Source organism: Alosa alosa, chromosome 15, assembly GCF_017589495.1.
Source record: "Alosa alosa isolate M-15738 ecotype Scorff River chromosome 15, AALO_Geno_1.1, whole genome shotgun sequence".
NCBI classification, from domain to species: Eukaryota; Metazoa; Chordata; class Actinopteri; order Clupeiformes; family Clupeidae; genus Alosa; species Alosa alosa.
In genome coordinates this window covers 27921329-27946568 of record NC_063203.1, presented here as the reverse complement: position 1 = coordinate 27946568, position 25240 = coordinate 27921329, and the positions used below count along the sequence as shown (strand labels likewise).

At 41.3% G+C, this 25240-nt stretch overlaps 1 protein-coding gene across 2 annotated transcripts; it reads left to right on the top strand.

Moving 5' to 3' along the window:
• Positions 1–19767, top strand: glb1l2 (galactosidase beta 1 like 2). Of its 2 annotated transcripts, none has more exons than XM_048264747.1 (19): positions 1–49; positions 10582–10756; positions 10910–10978; positions 11177–11272; positions 11467–11575; positions 12331–12423; positions 12648–12729; positions 12997–13061; positions 13160–13244; positions 13626–13763; positions 13992–14072; positions 14261–14367; positions 15065–15211; positions 15294–15365; positions 17793–17871; positions 18228–18315; positions 18692–18803; positions 19019–19135; positions 19289–19767. In XM_048264747.1, exons 2-19 carry the CDS (start codon positions 10593–10595, stop codon positions 19397–19399), a joined length of 1815 nt encoding a protein of 604 aa, XP_048120704.1. In that variant the 5' UTR covers positions 1–49; positions 10582–10592; the 3' UTR covers positions 19400–19767. The 2 variants fall into 2 exon arrangements, with proteins under 2 accessions (XP_048120704.1, XP_048120705.1); XM_048264748.1 differs by lacking the exon at positions 1–49 and adding an exon at positions 999–1034.
• Positions 19768–25240: the final 5473 nt, after the last annotated feature.

The window sequence follows — 25240 nt, the reverse complement described above, 5'->3', positions numbered from 1 at the left end:
GGTACCAAGGCCCCAGCCCACAGCACCACTGGCTTCAACCATATACAAGGTAAAGTTCAAACAACGTATTCCATTCCAATTATAATGTAATTCCTAATCAGATGCACTCTGTCTTTTAATTATTACATTTTTGAATTATTCTATTTTGTGTACTTTACTTTTTAAAGTTGTTAAACTGTTGCCCTTTTATGATTTTGTTTACTATTATTCTTTGCTTTTGTTTATGTAAAGTGCATTAAATTAATCCTGTGTATGAAATATACTTTATAAATAAACTTGCCTTGCCTTGCAACTATCTGCCAAAACTTCAGTCATGCCACAAGGTAGGTTCTCTGCTAATGTGAAATTGTCTCAGAGGCTAGTAAAGTTGACACAATGACTGATACAACCATGTGAATGAAGCTACAGTTGTGTAAAGTATATATTATAAAACAGATGTTTGTGGACCATAGTTAAATCACTACATTAGGATTGTATGATGCTTAAGGTGATGTTTGAACACCCACAGGAATTTCTAGTTACATATTTATTAAAGGCTAAATAGAGCTGAATAGAGGACCAGGGGCCAATAACATGTGTGAGACATCCTCATCAGGTCATCCTGAATGTGCCATGATAAAATGAACACATATGTTTGTTTTTTCTCTATTGCTTTATCTCATCTGTTACACAACAAACAAACAATTAGCAGACAGGCTTAGTGTAATAGAAGCACTCTGGCCAATATGACACAATTTGTTTGCAAAACAGGTAAACTCATCTGTTTAACTTGTATTTAGCTAATACATTCTTTCAGAGTTGGTTCTATATGTTCATAGTTATTATTATGACCGTGAAGCGGCGGTCATATAGGTTTAGTCAGATTTTTTTTTTTCTTTTTTGCATGTCCAAATTTCCGTCAAGGATTCCCGGGACACTGTAAGACCGGGGTACACGAAACTTGGTGGGCATGTAAGCCCACATGGATAGCATGGAACCTCCTTTTTTCGCTTTGATCTGTAGCCCCCCGCTGGACTGGACCCCCTGAAAGGAGGGTAGGGCAGACACAGTTTTCTGTGAATATCTCGAGAACTGTAGGGTTTTGCACTTGTATGTTGATCTCAAAGGGCCATGTCAACCCATTCCATAACCACTCATTTCATGTATAGCGCCACCTTGTTAAACACAAAAAAGTAAAAATGAGGTGTTGTAATCGCAGGTATCTGTGACCTAACATAGTCAAAACTGCACGAAATTGGAAGTGTAGGATCATTATGACACCCTCTGAATGCACACCAAGTTTCGTGGAATTCAGTTCATGGGGGGCCACACAATAAATTAATTTATGTTACTATACACCAACTGGCTGTAGGTGGCCGGAGACAGTTTTTCTGTGAATATCTCGAGAACCGTAGGGCCTAGGAGGTCCACCTTTTTTTGTATGTTGGTCTTAAGGGGGCATGTCAACCTACCCCATAACCACTTATTTCATGTATAGCGCCACCTAGTTAAAAATTAAAAAGCAAAACATTAGGTGTGTTCATCACAATATCTCTGGCTGACATGGTCAAAACTGCACGAAATTGATCAGTGTGGGATCATTATGACACCCTCCGAATGCATGCCAAGTTTCGTGGACTTTCGTTCATGGGGGGCCTTACAATAATATAATTTATGTGTACATTTAGTGACCCGGGACACTGAAAGACCGGGGTACACGAAACTTGGTGGGCATGTAACCCCACATGGATAGCATGGAACCATCGTTTTTCGTTTTGATCTGTAGCCCCCCCGCTGGACTGGACCCCCCGAAAGGAGGGTAGGGCAGACACAGTTTTCTGTGAATATCTTGAGAACTGTAGGGCCTAGGATGACCAATTTTTTGCGTATGTTTGCCTCCAGGGGTCATGTAATCCCATTCCATATGCACACATGTGCATAAACAGATACACACGCACACACATACATTCACAGTAATCCTACAGTGGGCATCGCTTTCAAATGACCACTTCATTCGCGCATTACGCTGAGTGAAGTTGCGTGAAGCTTTAGTACCACTTTCAGCCACTGTGCGTCGCTCTGCCACTGTACATTGCTCTGCCTGCCGTCCCTTACATAATTGTTGCCGAGAGTAATCCCAGCCTACGAATTCAATAACAAAATAAATCATGCATAATTAAACATGACCTCGATTTAGGCTACTTGGGTATGGCTTAAGGCTTGACTACACGAAAATCGAAATCGAAATTTGCTGTCTACATTATTGTCAGTGTTGGGGTTAACGCAACCTTCATAAATCAAAACAGTGGTGTGATAATTGAGCCAGTAGAGAAATAACTGTTCAGAATTAATCTGTAGCCTTGGGTAGGCTTCTGCAGAAAACAATGTTGTTGCCGATTTAATACTATCTGGCGGCGTTTTTATCAGGCTATGCAATAGAGGCTTAGACAACTATGACCCGTTTTGGTTTAAGTAAATTAATTTGCCTACTTCTTGACTGCAATGTAGTCAATTGACTGCTTGACATGTCATTTTTATTTTTCTGTACAATAAACAATTGCATCTGCTTTATGCCGCAGAATTACATTCATATTTGGCTGACTGCAGGCGCCCACTTCCCTCCCCATATTCCAAGATTAAGATAGTATGAAGTGCTTTTTGTATAGGCTACTATCATAAAAAAATAGTTAAAACGAATAGCTATTTGCAATTTCACAAAACACTGGTCCTCATTTTGCAATCGCGAGGACGATATGAGCCTGTTGCAGTTAGTTAGATGTCGAGTCCGCGCGCAATGTTTGAAAACCACTGGCTCGTAATCACAATAATTTAACACACGACAGTTGGATAACCTACTTCATCATGTCCCCATGTCTACATTTTTGTGAGTAGCATAGAGATCGTTAAAAACAATAAAGTATGGCTCTCCGTTTGGGACATCGAAAACTTATATTTTTAATAGACTACCGTCGAAGATGCTGACTTGCAAAAGCCTCGGGATAACACGTTATCTCCACTATCATCAGTCATGCCCCTTGATCAAAGTGGGGAATGAAATAAAAGTTTGAGAACCACTGGCTTAACAAGTTACCTACAGTCCAGAACACAGAATCTGTTGCAATATGCTGATGATCGGCGATGATATCGGCAAATGTTTGTTTTCCAAAGTAAGAATTTCACTTCACCATGCATCTTCGACAATACCTGGCCTACCTGGTATCATTACAAACATTATTCTGTGTCCTAAAACTGGCATATTTTATGGCATTGTGTCATGTAAATTCGTTGCAAAATCTAGAGAAATGTGTGAGGTGGTCAGCGGGGGACAATTGAGACACACATTGGATTGTGTTATTACTTGAACATTCCACACTATCCACAGCTGTGGTAGGCCTATCAGGGGCAGAATAAAATTCTTCAACAGAAGGCCTCGAATGTTGTCTTGTTTGTGGAGCGCTTTGCTTCGCTTCTGTAATTTCGGCTTCATTGAAAATGAGGGCTTCCCTCAATGACCCTCGAGGGAATAAATAAAGGTTGAATGAATGAATGAATGCAGGCTTGCCCAAAATAAAGGCATGTGGTTTTCGCAGCCTACAGTAAATAACAGACCCGCCAGAATGCGTTATGATGCTTTTTACGAGCAAGATGTTTTTTTGGTACCCTACGACACTGCATGTTCTTAAATAACAATGATCATCAGTAATATTCGGCCATTAATTTGGGTAAATGGGCAAGCGTGACCACCTTGATTGGCTGATTGGCTGATGATTGTAACGCGGGCATGATTCCAAACACCTCCCTTACGATGATGAGTGACAGGTCTCAGAATGCTTGCGCTACACAAGAACGGAAGATGATGAATAACTGGGGCCGTAGGCTATTCACAAAGGCTTTTATCTTACTACTAGGAGTAGGCTACTCCTAAATCACACTTAAAGATTTTAGATTGGAGTTCTCTTAAAAGTTATTCACAAAGCCTTTCAGACAACTCCTAAACTAGGAGTGAGTCTTCGTGGCTATGGATGACGTCATTACTCATGCACGAGCTTGACTGAAGTGACCACCTTGATTGGCTGACGATTGTAACGCGGGAATTCCAAACACCTCTCTTCCGATGATGACTGACAGGTGACAGGTCGAGAATCGTCTTTACACACAAGTAGTGCAAAGGACGGGAAAATGATTAATAACTGAATAAAAAGGCCTAGCCTAAATGAATAAAGAGTAAGGCAAAACAAATAGCTTAGTAGCCTAATGAAACATAGGCCTATGGATTGATGCAGTAGCCTACCTTTGCAACATTATTAAATGAATCTGTCACCATATCCCTAGGCTACGTTTGCAAAGAGGAGAACATTTTAATTTGATTCACAATGAAACGTTACATTTCATTTACATGTTAACAATGAGTAGTTTTGGTTGTTGTTGGTGGCGTTATTGCATCCCTTTTATGAATGCAAAATTGTTCCCTTACGATTGGAAGCTCCTGTTGTGCATAGGCTATTTCAAAACATCATAGCGTAAAATGCCACAAAAAGCTGTTTATGAATAGGTCTTAGTGAGTTAGGAGTCCTCTCGACTTAAGTTGTCCCAGACTTAGGTGCTACTTTTAGGTCTAAAATGCTTAGCGTGAATTACTTTTTGTGAAAAATTAGAGTCCTAAAGTTAGGAGTGACAAGCCCATTATTTTTAGGAGTTGCTCTAAATTAAGCCAGTTAGGAGCTACTTTTAGCCTTAAAATTCTTTGTGAATCGGCCCCTGAATAAAAAGGCCTAGCCTAAATGAATCAAGGCAAAACAAATAGCCTAGTAGCCCAATGAAACATACAGATTGATGTAGTATCTTTGTAACATTATTAAATTATTCTGTTACTATGCCTCGTTAAGCAAAAGAACATTTTAATTTGATTCACACTAATGTTACATTTAATGTACATGTTGACAATGATTAGCCTAGTTTTGGTTGTTGTTGGCTGCGTTATTGCATGTTAGTTATGCCTACAATGCAAAATTGCTTCCTCGCGATTGGAAGCTCCTGTAGCTGCATAGGATTTCAAAACCGCAGGTTTGTGAATAGGTCTGTGAGTAAGGAGTCCTCTTGACTTCTTTTAAACTGTCAGAGGTGGGAAGGTGTGATTTTTTGGGGGAAGGGCCGGATTAACTGGGCACAATTACATTACATTACATTACATTACATTTGGCTGACGCTTTTTAATCAAAGCGACTAACAACATGGTAAACAGTAAGTTTTAGAACAATTCTCACAATTTTAGGACAGTTTAAAAGAACATTAGAGTACAGTAAGAATAAGTGCGTCGGTGAGTGCTGTTTTTAACAGTTACTTGTCAGTTTAAAACGGCTGGTGAGTGCTAGGATCAGTAAGACTTGTTGTAAGTGTTGCTATGAGTAGATGTTCTCTAAAGAGCTGGGTCTTCAGGAGTTTTTGAAAGTGGAAAAGGATGTCCCTGCCCTTGTAGGAACTGGAAGTGTGTTCCACCAACGAGGAACAACAGATGAGAAAAGTTTGGATTGGCTTGAGCGTACCAGTGGTAGAGCTAGACGTCGTTAGATCAGAGGGCCTTGGCGGTCTGGAGGTAGTGTAAGTCTGTAAGAGGGCATTCAAGTAGGTGGGAGCAGAACCGGAGACTACTTTGTAGGCAAGCGTTAGAGACTTGAATTTGATGCGGGCACGCCATAGGTAGCCAGTGTAGCTGGATGAGCAGCGGGTAACATGTGCCCTTTTGGGTTGGTTGTAGACCAGGCTGCCCGCCCAGCGTTCTGGATCATCTGAAGTGGTTTCACTGCGCGGGCTGGGAGACCTGTCAGGAGGGCATTGCAGTAGTCGAAGTCGTGAGATGACTATTGCCTGAACCAGAAGTTGGGTAGCATCTTGAGTCAAGTAAGTCCTGATTTTCCGTTATGTTGTAGAGTCGAAACGGCATGACCGGGCGACTGAGGCAACATGATCTGAGAAGTTTAGTTGGTTGTCAAGAACAACTCCTAGATTTCTTGCAGTCCTGGTCGGTAAAACAGACAGGGAGTCAAATTTGATGTTGATGTCGTGGTGTATGGTAGGTTTAGCTGGGATGACCAGCAGTTCAGTCTTTGAGAGGTTCAGCTGGAAGTGGTGTGCCTTCATCCATGTAGCTATGTCTGAAAGGCAATCCGAGATCCGTGCTGAAACCAGGGGGTCGTCAGGTGGAAAGGACAGATAGAGCTGTGTGTCAGAGGAGGGGGCCCAGCACTGAGCCCTGGGGGACCCCTGTGGTGAGATGGTGAGGCGCGGATAGCTGACCAAGCCATGATACGTTAAACGAGCGTCCTGTGAGGTAGGATTCAAACCAGGAGAGAGCAGAACCGAGATTCCCATGTCAGCGGTATAGAGAGAAGGATACGGTGATTAACCGTGTCAAAGGCAACCGATAAGTCAAGCAGAATGAGTACTGATGACCGGCGGTCGCCCTGGCTTCTTTAAGGCTTCTGTTACAGACAGCAGAGCCGTTTCGGTAGAGTGGCCGCTTTTGAACCCAGACTGATTTGGATCCAGAAGGTTGTTCTGTGAAAAGGAAGTCAGAGACCTGTTTGGAGACTGCTCGTTCAATGCCTTTGGATAGGAAAGGCAGTAGTGAGACAGGGCGGTAGTTCTCGACTTGAGCAGGGTTGAGAGAAGCTTTCTTAAATAACGGTGTTACCGGGCCATTTTGAACGCTGTTGGAAATGTGCCAGAGGTTAGCGAGCATTGATCACATGTGTGATAGCTGGAGGCGATGGTCGGGCTGATGGACTGAAGTAGGCTCGTAGGTATAGGGTCCAGCGAGCATGTGGTAGGACGGCTGCATGTCAGGAGTCTGGACACTTCACTCTCGGAGAGAGGCGTGAATGCTGAAAAAAGATGTTCCAGTAGTCCCTAGAGGTTGTAGGAGTGCGGTATCTGAGTCAGATCGTTGAGTGGGCATGTAGAGAATTGACTGCTGATTGCCGCCACTTTGTTTGTAAAAAAAAAATGAGGCGAGGGTATCTGCAGTAAGGCTGGATGGAGGAGGAGGCAGCTAGGGGTTGAGTAGCGATTTGAAGGTTGAGAAAAGTTTTCGAAAGTGTCTGTAAGCTGTTGATTTTGTCATGGTAGAAAGCAGTCTTAGCAGCAGTGATGCTGGCTGAGAAGGAGGTCAGGAGTGTCTGGTAGTTTTTGAGGTCATCAGTTAGTTTGGATTTGTGCCATTTCCTCTCCGCGGCTCTGAGTTTGGTGCGCTGCGATCGGAGGGTATCAATTGTCAATTGTCTGATGCCCCCCCTTCCCCCCAGCCAACGTGAATCGGGTGGTTAGTTAATAGGCCTATCGTGAAGATTTTTCCTGCCATCTAAGGCACGCAGCATCTGTGAGGCCAAGCCTCACCAAGTAGCTTCGTTTGTTTACAACTAACATTCCATTTAATTAAACTGCTTTATAGGCTATGCCGAAATCGTTTTCAACATTTTGAATATTAGTGTCGGGTGAATTTAAATGTTCTCAAAGTAGCCTTATGGCTGAAAGCTGCTTGGGACCCCCCCTCAAGCAATATAACCATACAAACGCGCTTCCTGCACTCATTGTTTCAAAAGGAGTAATTTTGGCTTTGTCAGAACTGAAGAGCTGTGGACGGCACGGCACGGTATGCCCAATGCTTCTCTCACGGCAGTCACTGACAGTAACCTAGAATAAATGCATGGGAAAAACACTTCCCCATGACAAAAAAACATTGTAAAACACTGAAAGTTAATATTTTGTCACTAGCAACATTCATCTGTCCTTTGTCAAATGTATTATGTTCCAAGTACCCTATGCGTAATTCTGCTTCATAAAGTTGAACAAATACATTTGCTTATTTCACAGAAAATTCTAAATAGCCAGTCTACAGTGCAGAGTTGGTAAGTTATGGTAGGCCAACCTGCAGTGAACATACAAACAGGGGAAATTATCTATCTTGCAGCTGAGTAGCCTCAGGTGCGCGAGTGGGCATAAGGCCGAACATGCAAGCCAATGAATCGTGCTCTCCACGACAATCAGCCCGTTAAACTTAAATAGGTTAACATCACTCTAAGTTCGCCTTCAAGCAAGGAAAACGATGATTTGAAGACATCTGTTTTAGTTGGAAGGGCAAGGGGTAGCAACAGGGCAACACAGAGACAGGCCCGATGGCAGGGCTGTTTTGAGAGTATTCAAATATGGGATATTCTACGGGAAAACATTAAAACGGCAAGACAGCGGGGAAAGTTAAAATACGTGATAAACACGGAAAAAGTTGGCATGCATTGTTTCGGTTCCCGTGCACAGGAATTAGTTGTCATACTATTAATCACATATGATTATTTGTGAAATTGTGCAAACAGGCGCAACACATTTGAAAAGGAAGGACTGGTAGCATGCAAGCTCACGGGAAAGATTGATTTAAGAACGTTATCACAAAGTGTGTGGCTGTGGCGCGGGCGGAAGACAATTGGCAGGGGAGGGTCATGTCTTTTTTAACAATTCCGTCGGAGGGTCATTGAACAATTTCTAGCAGGCAAGAGAGGGTCATGCAACTTCCAACTGAAGTACTCAAAATTCCTCCGGTGGCCCCTTCAATAAATAACGATCAGTCCCTAGATTGCTGCTGGGCTATATGTCTTGGTTCTGTTAACAACTCATTGTCAAACGCATAGCCTATCTCGCGGTTGCATCCATTACAAACAAACATGCAATGTGAACGTCTGGGATTGGGGAGAGCACTAAATGCTCTACTGAATAAGCACGAAGTCAAACCTTTAAATGAAAAACACTCTTTAATAATCCAAAAAAAATAAACCGCTAATGAAGTAAACTTGTGACCATCAAAAATCGCTTATCGCTTGTAACTCCGCGATACCAGGGCGTAACAGGAAGGCATTTGGCTGAGCAACGGAGGTTAATATGCTCCATGTTTTGTCCAAATGATGACTGTCTATCATCGTTGCACTCGGAAAACCGGAATGTTTCATTCGTCCCGTTTCAATCGTCCGGTTGTACCTACTCAAAACGCAGATAGAACCTTATTATTCTAAGGTAGCGAAATAGCGTTCAGCATGATTCATGCCCAATTAATTCCCCTGTTAAAGTGTTCGCCTTTGTAGTTTGGTTTCGTGATAGCCTATGATAAACGCGGCTTATGGCCAAATATGTGAAAACGTTAAAATACAGTAGGCGATAAACCGGAAAAAAAGTTGACAGTGATTTTTCATAATCACTTTGGAGGGTCATAGAAAAATGTATTGCTGGCGAGGGAGGGTCACGTCTTTTTGGACTAATGCTCCCAAAACTCATCCGGTAGCCCCTTAAATAAATAACGAACAGTCCCTAATGAAGTAAACTTGTGACCATCAAAAATCGTTTATCGCCTGTAACTCCGTGATAACAGGACGTAACCGGAAGGTATTTGGCTGAGCAACAGAGGTTAATACTCTATATTTTGTCCAAATGATGTCTGTCTATCATCGTTGCACTCGGAGAAAACCAGAATGTTTAATTTGTCCTGCGTCTCTACGGCTGCAAACGGGATTCACTTGCAGTTAACCAAATATTTCTTTATTAGGGCAGGGCAGGCATATTTCTGGCTATTACATTATTTCTAAACCAGTCTGCTAAAGTCTGTAGTGAAGTCTGTGTAGGGTTTTCCAGGCTCCATTTCTTTTTACGAGACACCCTGCTCAATTGAGCCATCTACCGGTTGTTTGGGTTGTTGCAGCGTCTCACTGGAAAAATACAAATTAAAGTCGCGTGATACCGCGTGATCCCACGCGCGGACCGCGAGTGAAGCTGGCCAAGTCGAAGCACTGCCCACTGTACGTATGACACATACTCACACAGTAGACATTTATACGCATGCATGCACATGCACACACACAGGCACATAAACAGGCAAACACACAAGCACATGCACGCACACACACCCACCCACCCACCCACACACACACACATAAACATAAACATGTACACGCACACATGCACACAATTCAAGAATTTCTCAGAATTATGAACAGGCAAGATGGGGGTGGGGTTGTATAAAATGTATTTTACATGTGAAATCTATGAACTAATCATGTTTTGGTACTTGTTGTCTAGCAGAAACCAGTGAGAATTGAGTGTGCATAATGCAATTCAGTGAGACAGTTAGAATCATATATGCCTTTCAGCGTGACTTATTTTTGTGGAAAACATGTGCTGGACTGGGCGGCAGTCATATTTTGTACCACTCTGCGGTACATCTAGTTATGTTGGTACTTGGTCTATCACTAACATTTGTATTTTTGATTTAGGCTATATAACTTTACTTTAAAAAGGTCACTTTGGACAAAAGTGGTAACACTTTACTTGATAGTATCGACATAAGAGTGGCATGACACTGTGAACCCTATGAACATGAACCCTAACCCTAATCCCACGTTCATGACAGTGTCATGTCGTTCTTATGCCGATACTGTCAAGTACAGTGTAACCCAAAAGTGTCTGCTAACTACGAACATAAACATGAACATAACATATGTTAATAGTACATCACCTAGGCTTGGAGTGGGATGTGGGGTTGATGTGCCTGACCATGTGCTTCTCCAGGGGAGAGAGCCATGGCAGAGAGACAGGGTCTGAGGGCCGAGTCCTGCCACTTCACCCTGCAGGGGGCGCCATTCCGCATCTTGGGAGGATCTATCCACTATTTCCGTGTGCCCAGAGCGTACTGGCGAGATCGGCTGCTGAAGATGAGAGCCTGCGGAATCAACACACTAAGCACGTAAGAGGCAGCAGTACACTTCTCTGAAAAATGGCCTTTCATTGCAGGATACAACCTTCCTGAATTATGAATTTAAGAAACTGAACTGAACTGAATAGATGAAGGTTCATAAGAGTCATAGCATCATGATATTCTCGCTATATCATGTCATAGGTATGTTCCTTGGAATCTACATGAACCAGAAAAGGGCCTCTTCAATTTCAAAGACCATCTGGATTTAGAGTGAGTGTTCAGTTAATTTGTGGCATCACACTGTGGCCTAATTTTGTAACACTGCATACAGTGTTTGTATTGTTGCCTACAGAGACAGACTAACAAAGACACAAACTGTGTTAGCTTAGCTTAGCTTAGCTTAGCTCAGAGACACTGTGGAATGGCTGTATAGTTGGGGAGGGAAATAATCAGTCAGTCTTTCTCCAGGGCTTTCATTTGTCTGGCAGAGGAGCTAGGGCTGTGGGTCATCCTACGGCCAGGGCCCTACATCTGTGCTGAGTGGGATCTGGGGGGCCTGCCCAGGTGAGTTGGTGTGGATCAGGCTTGTAGTTTGTGTAGTGCCTTAGTGTGTGTGTGTGTGTGTGTGTGTGTGTGTGTGAAAAGGACTTCACCCATTTTAACACTCATTAATACTCTTTGCACTATGTTCCATTCACAAAATGGAAAAACGTTCAGTCTTGTTCTGTAAGTCCTGTTTTTCATTCACATTTCTCCAGTTGGCTCTTACGTGACAAAGACATGAAACTGCGAACAACCTACTCTGGCTTCATCAGCGCTGTCAACTCCTACTTTGACAAACTCATGCGCAGAGTCGCACGGCTTCAGGTGTGCCTAGCAACATTCACGGCTTCAGGTGTCACTAGCAACATTCACGGCTTCAGGTGTGCCTAGCAACATTCACGGCTTCAGGTGTCACTAGCAACATTCACGGCTTCAGGTGTCACTAGCAACATTCACGGCTTCAGGTGTCACTAGCAACATTCACGGCTTCAGGTGTCACTAGCAACATTCACGGCTTCAGGTGTCACTAGCAACATTCACGGCTTCAGGTGTGCCTTTTCACCATTTGGATTCAGCTGTGTTATCAGGAACATAATGCATAATGCAAAACATAATGCAAACATAATGCAAAACATTGCACAGCAATAAAGCAAAGATAGGACAGTGGCTTATACCACACGGTGCTTAGGATAAAGAGACTGCATATGTATGAGAAAATTATTCATCACATGCGACAATATCATTTTACATCAATCACATCATAGTGGTTACAACAGCACTAATCATTATGCCAGTCCAATGGCCTTCCAAACAAAGGCCCTATTGTGCATGGGTATAATGAATATTAATCATGTTAACTGTGAAGAGGCAGAACATGATCTTAAACGACCTTGTCAAAAAGAAATGATACAATAGCATTTATTGCATTTTTAGATTATCAGATTTGGCATTATGCCCAGTAGACTTCACAATGCACAGACTAAAAACACTTGATATGTTATGTGAGACTATTATTATCATTGATATTGATTCAGTGTTTTTGTGTGTGTGTGTGTGTGTGTGTGTGTTTATTACTGTAGTTCAGTAATGGAGGTCCTATCATTGCAGTCCAAGTAGAAAATGAGTATGGATCATATTTCAAGGACGACTCATACATGAAATATATCAAAGAGGTAAAAAGCATGATGCGAGGGATTCATTAATTTGCACAATGACTGAGTATCTGTCGACAGTAAAAATTATAGCATGTCTACCTGTCTCCTCACAGACATTTGAAGTGAGCACAATTAACCTTGAAGATCCTTTATAAAGAAAAGAAAAACACTGTATACAAGGACAGCTGGTCAGCTTTTATGTTTATGTTTGTGGGTGCGTGTGTGCTGGTTTGTCCTAGTAGGCTCTCATGTCCAGGGGAATAACTGAGTTGCTCCTGACATCTGACAACAGGGAAGGCCTTCGGTGCGGTGGAGTGGATGGAGGACCTATCATAGCTAGCTTGACGTCTGCATTATATATAATAACATAACAGAGTATTTTATGCAGGTGCATGAAATTTGTAGCCTCTTGAAAAGTATAACATTAAGTTATCTGTATCATCACTGACTGTGAATGACAAGACTGCTTGTGACTTGATTTAATATACTGTAGAGAGATGCTAGCATCAACATAATAATTAAGCTTGCATGCCACAAAAAGACCCGAGTAAATACTACTCTGTAAAATGACTCCCATTTCATCCATCAAAGTATTGAAAACGATCAACCTCCAGAAACTTTCGTATGGAGCCATGCAGTCCTTGGCTGAGATGCAGGTACTGTAACGTCTAGTTTGGAATCTATACCATTCAACCACATCCAAATAAAAAATCAGAACCTTATTCCTCTCCTGTTTCCTCCTCTCCACCCATAGCCTGAGAAGCCCTTGTTGGTGATGGAGTATTGGTCGGGGTGGTTTGATGTTTGGGGCGAACCACACCACATCTACCCAGCAGAGGGTATGAGGAAAAAAACCAACCTGAGATTCTAAAAAAAGAATCACAAAGAATGTATAGGAATAAACAAACATCAATCAATCAATCAATCAATCAATCAATTAATTAATCTATCTATCTATATATCTTTCTATCTATCTATCTATCTATCTATCTATCTATCTATCTATCTATCTATGTTCAGAAGACTCACAATTCCCATAATTTAGTCTGGGTTTAAGGGTATAGATATTAAGTATGGGGTCGGGTTTTTTGCAGGTGAGTCTATCCAAGGTGAAACTATGGTAATTTGATCTTCTCTGTGATTCTGAAGTAATTCACTGTGTAAAAGGCTGACTATTTTCAGGACAACTATCTGATCTCTCTTTCACACCGTGATCACAGAAATGACTGCTGTCGTCTCAGAGCTTCTAGAAAGGGGTGCTTCCATCAATCTCTACATGTTCCACGGAGGAACGAGTTTTGGTTTCATGAGCGGGGCAGTGGATTTGGGGATTTATAAACCTCAGATTAGCAGTTATGGTATATTACTATTATATTACCAACTTTTTAAAACTGTTTATTATTCATTTTAAACTATTGCATTATTTTATTTTGTAAGTGGCTTTGGACATAAGTGTCTGCTAAATTCCATAACCATAAACATACAGTATCCTTTCAGAGAAATGTTACAAATAACATATGTTACATGGTACATATAACTTCAACTTGTATTTCATGATCTGTTAAAATAATGTTCTATCTTCCCAGATTATGATGCCCCTTTATCCGAATGTGGAGATTATACCCTAAAGTATCACTTGCTCAGGAGTCTGCTGACAAATTACCACAGTATGTAGGCTCTATAACCACCTTACTCATAGGACAAGGCTACCAGTACCAACCTCCAGACCTTTTATTAGAATGAAACAAATTTCTAAAGCTTGTTTTTCTAAGAACCTCCTCCTACGCTCACACTCTCTGTCTTTGTTACTCTTTCTCTCTCTCTCTCTCTCTCTGCCTTTGTCTCTCGCTCTCAGGTGAGCCTGTACCTGAGCCCCCTCCTCTCCAGGACAGAGCAGTGTATGAAGCTGTGTTGGTCTCGCAGCACATGTCACTGTGGGATTCTCTGCAATATGCTGAGAAGGTATGCTGCCGCAACCCCAGAGTATGGCATAGAGGGCTAACGTGCCTCGTTGCAATGTCTCAACCTTGACCTTTGACCCTGTGACCTGGAGTACTTAATCAGCTCATCAAGCCCTTCTAGTGAGCAAATGGGCAAAGTCCTTCAAGCTGCTAGATAGATAGATAGATACTTTATTGATCCCCAGGGGAAATTCAATTGCTCTTGGATGTTGTGTAAATACTATGGTGTAAACTTGTCATTTCAGTGGGCCTATTAGACACCTGGACCCTGTGTGTTTGTGTGTGTCTCTCTCTGTGTGTGTGTATGTGTGAGAGTGTTTAGTCAGCCTGGACTAGGGTTTGGATTACATTTACCCCTCTTTGAAACCCTTACACACACACACACACACACACACACACACACACACACACACACACACATGTACAATCACATACATGCACACTCACATTTTCACTGTAAATTGTCTTCCAGTATCAAAAACATTCCCTTCCACCTCAGTCTGCACTCTCCCTCTCTTTCTCACCCCCTCACCTAACCATGCACACACAACTGGACAACCAGTAGGCAGTATGCCTCCTGCCTATAGCAGGCTGAGGCAAAATACTTCCTCTTGTATCTAACCTAACGTCTCCTTAAATAAAACCTCTTGTGGTAAGTCGGAAATGATTCTATTGGCTACCCCATCTCCCCCCCATAGCCTTTCAAATCAGAGGATCCAATCAGCATGGAGAATCTACCTGTTCACAATAGCAATGGCCAATCATATGGCTACACACTTTATGAGACGACCATCTTGAGTGGAGGCAGCCTGAACTCTAGAAACAACATTCGTGACAGAGCCCTGGTAAGCCCTCTCATCTATTCACAAGGTGTATCATTTTACTATGCACAAAATATTCACACTTCTTCATATTTTCCCACTGCAGGTATTTGTGGACAGGCAGTTTGTGGGCATTTTGGACTACAGAACACAAGAACTGGCTTTGCCTAAGGGAAAGGTATAATAGTCTAATGGAGCTCTCAGACAGGGCACCGTGCTTGCCACTAGGTTCAGCGTAAAATAGTTATCACCACTGTGGTGGGCGTGAGGGCTAGCTCAGCTAGCTGAGCACTGCTCTCCCATGCCCACATCCACGGCTGAAGTGCCCTTGAGCAAGGCACCTAACCCCTCACTGCTCCCCGAGCGCCGCTGTAGCAGGCAGCTCACTGCTCCGGGTTAGTGTATAAGTATAAGTATAAGTATAAGTATATATACTCTTTTGATCCTGTGAGGGATCTCTGCATTTATCCCAATCCGTGAATTAGTGAAGCACACAGTGAGGTGAAGCACACACTAATCCCGGCGCAGTGAGCTGCCTGCAACAACAGCGGCGCTCGGGGAGCAGTGAGGGGTTAGGTGCCTTGCTCAAGGGCACTTCAGCCGTGCCTACTGGTCAGGGTTTGAACCGGCAACCCTCGAAGTTCCAAGTCCGAAGCGCTAACCAGTAGGCCACGGCTGCCTTCACCTCACTGTGTGCTCACTGTGTGCTGTGTGTGTTTCACTAATTCACAGATCGGGATAAATGCAGAGACCAAATTTCCCTCATGGGAGTATATATACTTACTTATACTATAACTGTTCCTGCATCATGCAAGCCATTGAAACGAATGGTTTTCAGAGTGCAGTGGTGCCATTGATGTATCCTATCTGAAAGGAGCTTTAATATACACAACAAAATAATGACCAATACTGATCATGCCAAAAGAGCCTCTCACAATCATGTGGAGGTATAGTTTAACCAAATGTTCAAATAAATGTTTTCTTGATATGATGATATGATGATTACATCATCAATAAGTTAAAAGTAAGCAGATGGGGTGTTTGTACCTCAAGCCTCAAACCATAAGAAGCGCTCTCTCTCTCTCTCTCTCTCTCTCTCTCTCTTGCTCTCTCTGTCTCTTGCTCTCTCTTCTGGTTAATATTCAGTACCAGATGTGATGGTAGGCTGGTAGTGTGCTCATAAGTATGACCGACTGAAAGGTGGTAGATGGTAACATTGGGCCTCTTTGAAAAACAAAAGGAAAACACACACACACACACACACACACAGATATACATTTCTAAAACTGATAGTTCCGGCCCTTGATTGTTGTCGAATCAGTGTAACCTACGGCCTCTCTGGGCTTATTGCTTATATATATATATATACACACACACACACACCTTGTAAGTGCATTTTTGTAAGTGCTCTGTCTGTGAACCAAACACCGTGGAGTCCATTATCCCGCTTATATACCACTGTTGCCACTTGCGCTGTGTTCATTTGCTGTTAATGTAAAAGTTTTAATCGCTAAAACTGTCTTGTTTGTAGAACTACTTCTTTCCGGCACATATCAACTCATTTCTCAACTTGCAGAACAAACTGCCATTACTAGTTCTAAAATATAATTTGCTCCATCTCTCTCATTGTCAAGCAGGCATAAGGATTCTGATGAACCTTAACTCTATTTAGCCTACTGTCATGTTATTAGTAAAGCCACCTTCATCATATGCTACAGTAATGCTCTGATGCAACATGACAGTTCATTTAAACTTCACAAGTTCGGCAAATTACAGTACATGAATGAACATGGCCAAAAAAGTGGAGCTACTTCATACAGTAGGTGTGCAAATAGCCTACTGTATGGTTATTACACGTTCTAAAGAATGCATGACAATGGGAAATTCAACCAAGCAGTACCAGATATATATGGCGGTATTTGTTGCTTTAGCAATGTTATGATGACCATATATTTATTTAATAAATGCTCTAAATGCCTAAATGCTCTCGACACCGCAGCATCAGTTTTAGGGTGAGCCACAGTCAAGTCAGCATCTGATCTCCAGACCCCCATAGTAGCTGGATCTACCAGCAGCCTCTGGCAGGCCAGGCATGGCCGTCAGTGGCCAGGGCGGGGAACAACAGCTCCATCAAGAGCTTCCCCCTTGGGTTAGTGGTCATTATAACACTGCTAAAACAAACATATATATATATATATATATATATATATATATATATATACTGTAGTGTGTGTATGTGTGTGTGTGTGTGTGTGTGTGTGTGTGTGTGTGTGTGTGTGTGTGTGTGTGTGTTTTCTATATATGTACAGTTTATATACATTGCTGGAATAAGAGTGATTATTTATTTTAGGTTGTATGTGTTTGTTGTTGAACATGACACTTATATACAGTACATAACACACATGTTATTACACACATGTTCTATATCCTAAGACTAATCGATCTTTGGCCTTCCTTGAAATTGACTTTTTTTTTGAATGACAAGACATCCTGAGCATAAATATGGACTTATACCCTTTAGTTCTATTCTATGTGGTCTGTCCTACTACCATAAATATGGACTTACACCCTTTAATTCTATTCTATGTGGTCTGTCCTACCTCAGGATGCTAGAACCCTGAGTCTGCTGGTGGAGAACTGTGGCAGGGTGAACTATGGAGAGGCTTTGGATACCCAACATAAAGGTAAACAGTAAGTGAGGGAAGCGAGGAGTACTCAAGTGAAGTATTACCATAATTTAATGAGCTCTCACACCAAGCCGAATGAACTGCCATCCAGTGAGCCGCTAGAGCTTATTTAAATTCAGTGCAACGCTGGCTCTACAGACACGAGTCATGCAGGTGGGCTATTGTGTCGAGCAGTGATTGTTCCAGTCAATTAATGGCACATTGAATATGACCATATTATTTAACTGTAAAGATTACTAAAAGAAAAACAGAAAAAACAGTTTGCATGTAAAATAGGTTTGATCTCAATGCAAAAGGTATTTGAGTGAGATTGCACGTTTGGTTTGCACATAATGACATATGTGTGTGTTCAGGCCTTGTTGGAGATATTTTACTAAACCACACTCCTCTGAAGAGATTTGCAGTGCACAGTATGGATATGACACCCAGCTTTTTAAACCGGTTTGTTTACTTGCTGTTAGTGACATGGTGACATAGTTAGCTAGTAGGTAATAGGTAACTAGTTAAATATTTGTATAAATAGTTAGGTAACTAGTAACTAGTATAGGTAACTAGTTAAATATTTGTATTTTAATACACATTAAAATGATATCACTTTAGAATGTTCATATTGAATAAATCATGATAAAGTTTGATCATTACTTTCATGTGCAAAATTTTGGTTCATGACTATCACAAAGCTTATGCACCAAGCCATAGTATGTGTATATTTTCTACTTGAAAAGCTAAGCATACAAGAAATCCCAGAATCTTCTAAATTGAATTGACTTTGCTACCTATAATCTGGTCATGTCATGCCTTCTGTGGTGCTTGTCAGTTCACACTCAGGGAAGTGGAACTCCATGACAGAGAGTCTGGTTTATCCTGGATTCTTCAAAGGCACCCTGCATGTAGATGGTGAACCCAGAGACACGTTCATCAAGCTGCCAGTAAATATGGAACTACAAGTGTTTTTGTTAGCGCACTCATTACATGGATGATGGAAGTACTATATAATATATAATATAATATAAGTACTATATAATATATAATATAATATAATATAAGTACTATATAATATACTATATAATATAATACTATATGTATAAAACACAGTAACTACATAAACGGAAAGCTATTTCATAATTCACCCATTGTCCTGCAGGGATGGATGAAAGGAGTGGTGTTTGTGAACGGGAATAATCTTGGACGATACTGGTGTATTGGTCCTCAAAAAAATCTCTACCTTCCTGGTCCTTGGCTCAAGACTGGAAATAATCAGGTATGGTGAAGACAAATTATTAACCTATAATTACTCCTTGGGTGTCATAGGAGGTTAAACCATGAAAAAGTCTTCATTGCTATGTCTTCCTTCAGTTGAAAATATATTTAAAGTAAACATATTGCAGTCAATGTATTTCCTTTCTGTACCCAGATAACTGTATTTGAGGAGCAAAGGGCAGGTGGCACAATTGTTTTTGCTGAGAATCCAGAGCACGGACGAACGATTGATGTGTCAAGACATCCATTCTGCACCATCATTTAGAATAAAAAAATGTTTTTAACGGTTTGCTCCAAAAAGCAGCAATGAAAAATAATGTTGATCTGTTCTGTAGCCTACTAATTTATTTATCTTTCAAGTGTAACCAGGAATAATATCCAGTTGTAACAGTGAGGCTGTCAGTCATTTGTCTTTTGTCCTTGAGGCACAGAAACTTTATATGGCCAGGTTTTAAGTAAATCATGTTCATTTTCAGTTACATGAATGCTATGATGGGCACAAATCAAAATTGTATTTTTGGTTCAGATAGCATAGTTTGCTATTTCAGCATGTTTAACATTGTGTTACCTCTGACATATGGCCAACTTATGGCCTGTTATCTGTTATTTCTCAACCTGGGGCAGATATAAAGACCATCCATAAACAAGGATTTAACTACAAAGATGTTTCTTCATTGTCCGGCCTGTGATTCTTTACAGTAATCAGGTTACACAACAACGCTGCTATGAATTTACTGTCAGTCCACAGTTGTCAATTCAATTAATTTAGTATTCAGTAGGCCTAATGTCACACTGTTAAATATTTGCTCCAAGTAAAAGCCCCAAACACTATACATTTCTGCAGGTTTAGTGACCAAAGTCCAGGGACGGGCTGCATGGGCTTAATTGCATATAGAGCAAAAGTCATCAGGCCTTATGTGACACCTTTGTTGTCACCTCTGAAGGGGTCACCTCAGCTCTCTCTCTCTCTCTCTCTCTCTCTCTCTCTGTCTGTCTCTCTCTCTCTAACTCTCTCAATCTCTCTCTCTAGCACTTGGCAGGAGCCACAAACCAAACATACAACTTAGCCAAGTGTAGATGTTTAGGAGCATGTAAAGACTTAAGAGTGTGTCCATGAGAGGACCAGGCGGGGGTGACACATGCTACGTCACCGATTTTGATGAAACTTGGACAGTTTGAAGGGTCCACCTAAAAACTCAAAAAGCCAAAAGAGTACAAAATTTGAAACAACCCAGGGGTAGTTAGGCCCCTGTCCTTGTTTTAGGCCAAAAAACCTCAAAAGAAGGCCCAAAATTGCATGTTGCAATGTTGACATCCCTCCTGCTGTCAGATTTAAACACAGCAAAGTAACAATCCATGCCACCAAAGGTCCATCCAAGGTTAGTTTAAAACTGGAGTTACAAGGCGTAAGGTGTGACTGGTGTCAGTCCAGGACTGCACGTATCCACTATGTCACATGCCTTTTGGCGAATACCCCAAAAATAGCAATATTCAGACCTGAATATCTCCGATGAGCAACCTCCTTTTTTCAAAATTCTTTCTGCACATGAAAGGGCCATCTGTGGACTTCATAAATCAAAAGAAAAATGCTTGGCCTTTTTATTATTTTTGTCATTGTAACCGCCTAAATAGTGTGATCCAGCCAGTGATTTCAAATACATATCTATTTTAATGATTGGTTGAAACATAATGTTTAGGTCATTTATGGTGGACAAATGGAGATATATTATCATCAATCATGTCTACTGATCAAATCCAAGCTAGATTTAAGTGCAATATATTAGTCACTTGGATTCAAATAATAACTTGTAACATTTTGGTAGCCAAAGGTCAAGGTCAATGTATATCCCTTTGTGGTGGATAAATCTAGAAAATTCCTGACATAATTTCATATGTGATACAAATATTCACTTTGACTCACAGATAACAAATATTTGAATCTGGTGGTCAAAGGTCGAGGTCAAGGACCTTGCATTCTTGAGAAAATTGTATATCATAAATGCCTGTAGGGATGTTTTTTCAAATTTGGTACAAATATTCACTTGCACTTTTGTCTTCGTCATTCATCGGTGACCTCCAGAAGGCTCAACAGTGGTATCTGGCATCTCAGACCCAGCTCCCTCCACACTCATGATAGGTTGTCTACCAACCAATACCAACACATTTTTTGTCTTCTTTGCTGTGGCAGTTTATGATCTGATCAGCAACACAGCCAAGCAAACTGCAGTCCTCTGATGTGGGCACCCACAAATACCAACAAATTCTTCAGTTAATCATCTTTTTTGCTGTGGTCATTTATGATCCCATCAGCAACTATACAACAAACAAAACACCAACCCTTAATGAGGGCACCAAGAAGTACCACCAAAGTCTTTGGTCATTTCTCTTCTTTGCTCCCACAGTTTCTGATCCAATCAGCAACATAACCAGACCAACTGTAAGCCCTTGATGTGGGCACCCACAAATACCTACACATTCTTCAGTCAATCGTCTTCATTGCTTTGGTGGTTTATTATCTGATCATTAACATACCCAGTCAAACCGCAAGCCTTTGATGCAGACACCAACAAATACCAACAAATATTTAGATACCAACTACCAACCATTGTCACAAATTCTTCATTGTCATTCCTGTTTGTTGCTATGGCCATTTATGATCCGATCAGCAACATACCAACATACCAAGCAATATCATAAACTCTCCAGTCAATCCTCTTCATTACTGTGGACACTTATGATCTGATCAACAACATACAGTACACAGCCGACACGCAAGCCCTTGATGTAGGCACCAACAACCACCACTCCAAAAACACAGCAGCAGCGTCTCAGAGTCAATTCAGGTTACAACATGACCCCAAATAGCATGTGAGTGCCATAGCCATTGGCTTGCCTTTTCAGCAGCCTCCAATATTTGTTACAGCTCCTTTCAGTTACCGTCCTCAAAAGAAGTCTAACAGAAGTTTTGTGGCTGATTATATTTGTGAACTATTTCACTATTCACTAAATTATATATATTATTATAAATTATATATATTATTCACTATATTTTTACAACTTGAACATGGTATCCTGGAAACACAGATTATTGTTATTATTGTTATTATCACATGATAATAACATTGTTATTTTTCATGTGATAAATGGTTTTAACATTGGAAAATGTTAATCTAGCTTGGCATTACTCCATTAGCATTGTTCCATTAGCCCAACACAGCAGACAGCGGTCATATGCAGGACTTAAAGTGGGAGGAACGCAGTTCCACCACCTCGGATAATTTAATAATAAATATATTCTTTCATACCAACGATACAGCGCGATTATATTGTTAAAATAATTGGGGAGTTAACTTTCGTGTTAACAGAGGTGACCCGAAAAGCTATCAATTCTTGTCCAAAAAGTATTGCTACACCACGATACTCAATATGTTGTCCAACAGTGAGTCATTTTTCCCCGTTGCACCGACACTGGATTTTAGGGTTCCCCCACCTGCCAAATCCCACTTTATCCACTGGTCATGTGGCATGCAATGGAAACAGATTCACAAGTAATGTACATTATCATGTTTTCAATGTTTCAGACAGATTTCCATGAAGCTAGGTGGTATAGATACCATATCAGAGTCTCTGCTTTAAAACAACTTGTACTAATAAGCAGGTGGTATAGATACCATATCAGAGTCTCTGCTTTAAAACAACTTGTACTAATAAGCAGGGTCTACAGACATGTTTTTACGATGGATGGACATCGAGGTACAGTAGGCTACAAAAGAAGTAAATCCCAGGAGAGTACTGACTGACTTGCTATATACGAACACCCAATACCCATCCATAGTAATCATCATGTCCTTGTCCACGGGGTAACCATCATGTCCTTGTCCATGGGGGCAGCCGTGGCCTACTGGTTAGTGCGTCGGCCGAAGGGTTGCCGGTTCGAACCCCGACCAGTAGGAACGGCTGAAGTGCCCTTGAGCAAGACACCTAACCCCTCACTGCTCCCTCGAAAGCTGTTGTAGCAGGCAGCCCACTGCGTCCGGGATTAGTGTGTGCTTCACCTCACTGTTATGTGTGTTCACTGTGTGCTGTGTGTGTGTTTCACTAATTCACGGATTGGGATAAATGCAGAGACCAAATTTCCCTCACGGGATCAAAAGAGTATATGTACGTATATACTTGTTTGTAAAAATCTCCATTTTGGATGTCCATAGATCCAAGTAAACCAGCATTCTCTTAAGAAGGTTTTAAAAAAAATATCTGTGTGGGCTAAAACACTGTTTATGTGTGGACGAAAGACCCAAACATAAAATATCTGGTTATGTGTGTACAGGGCCTAAGTTGGGCTAAATTTGAAATAACTCCCTCAAGGTGTTTCCAGGATATTGTAAAAATACAGTAGGCCCATGTTGTTTTTTTGAGAGGTCACAGTAACATTGACCACTCAAATCTAATCAGTTCATCTTTGAGTGTAAGTGACTGTGTGTGCCGAATTTGAAAGAAAAAAAAAACTTCCTATAGGCATTCCTCACAAGAATGTGAGGTCACAATGACCCTGACCTATGACCTTTGACCATCAAATTCAAATTAATTTGTTATCTGTGAGTGAAAGGCCCTTTCCGAAACTAGCTACACTCTCTCCCTAGCCACTTGCACTCCTAACCAAGTGTTAAAGGAACACGCCAACATTTTGGGAAATTATCTTATTGTCTCTGCCAGAGTTAGATAAGATGATACATACCCTTCTCATCTGTGTGTGTGCAGTACCTCAGTCTGAAGCACCCACTGTTAGCATAGCTTATCATAGTTCATTGAGGTGAGCAGTTCCAACTAGCCTATAGCACCCAAAGTGATAAAAGAACGCCAACATTTTCCCATTTACATGGAGAACTCGATTTAGCTGTAAGGGTGATTCCCACCTGATACATGCACACCGTAACTTAGGGGAGTTGGTAGGGATTGGTTTCAGAAAGGGCCAGTGTGAATGTTTGAATCACATTTGCAATTAGGCCCTATGTCAGGGATTTTTAGAGGTTTATTCACCACAATGGGATGTACATAAGGTCACAGTGACCTTGACCTTTGACCTTTGACTATCAAAATCTTACAAGTTATTATTTGAGTCCAAGTGACTGTTTCTAGCCCAGAGATATGTTGAAGATATCACATTTGCAAAAATTAGACCTACGGGTATACTGGTGTATGTCACCCGATGATATCATTTTGAGCTACCTTAAGGAATATATTACACTCAGGACATTAAATGTAGCTTGGATTTGATCAGCAGACATGATTGATGATAATATATCTCCATTTGTCCACCATAAATGACCTAAACATTATTTTCAACCAATCATTGAAGTAGATATGTATTTGAAATCATTGGCTGGATCACACTATTCAGGCGGTTACCACAAAAAAAATAATAAAAAAGGCCGAGCATTTTTCTTTTGATTTATGAAGTCCACAGATGGCCCTTTCATGTGCAGAAAGAATTACGAAAAAAGGTGGTTGCTCATCGGAGATATTCAGGTCTGAATATTGCTATTTTTTGGGTATTCGCCAAAAAGCATGTGACATAGTGGACATGTGCAGTCCTGGACTGACACCCGTCACACCTTACGCCTTGTAAATCCAGTTTTAAACTAACCTTGGATGGACCTTTGATGGCATGGATTGTTACTTTGCTGTGTTTAAATCTGACAGCAGGAGGGATGTCAACATTTTATGGAATTTTGGGCCTTTTTTTGAGTTTTTTTGCCCTAAAACAAGGAGGCGGTCCTAACTCCCCCTGGGTTGTTTCAAATTTTGTACTATTTTGGCTTTTTGAGTTTTTAGGTGGACCCTTCAAACTGTCCAAGTTTCATCAAAATCGGTGACGTAGCATGTGTCACCCCCGCCTGGTCCTCTCATGGACACACTCTTAAACACTAACTTCTTCACAGTCTACTACAGCATCAACACTTCAGCTGGAACCTTCCCCGACCCAGGAACCAGGAAGCGAAAAGATGACACGCCCCCATAACTACCCTAGCGTCTGGATTGGACAATTGACTTGTATGTCATGATGCTCCTTCCATTCAAGTACTATTCACAACACAGTATACGCTTA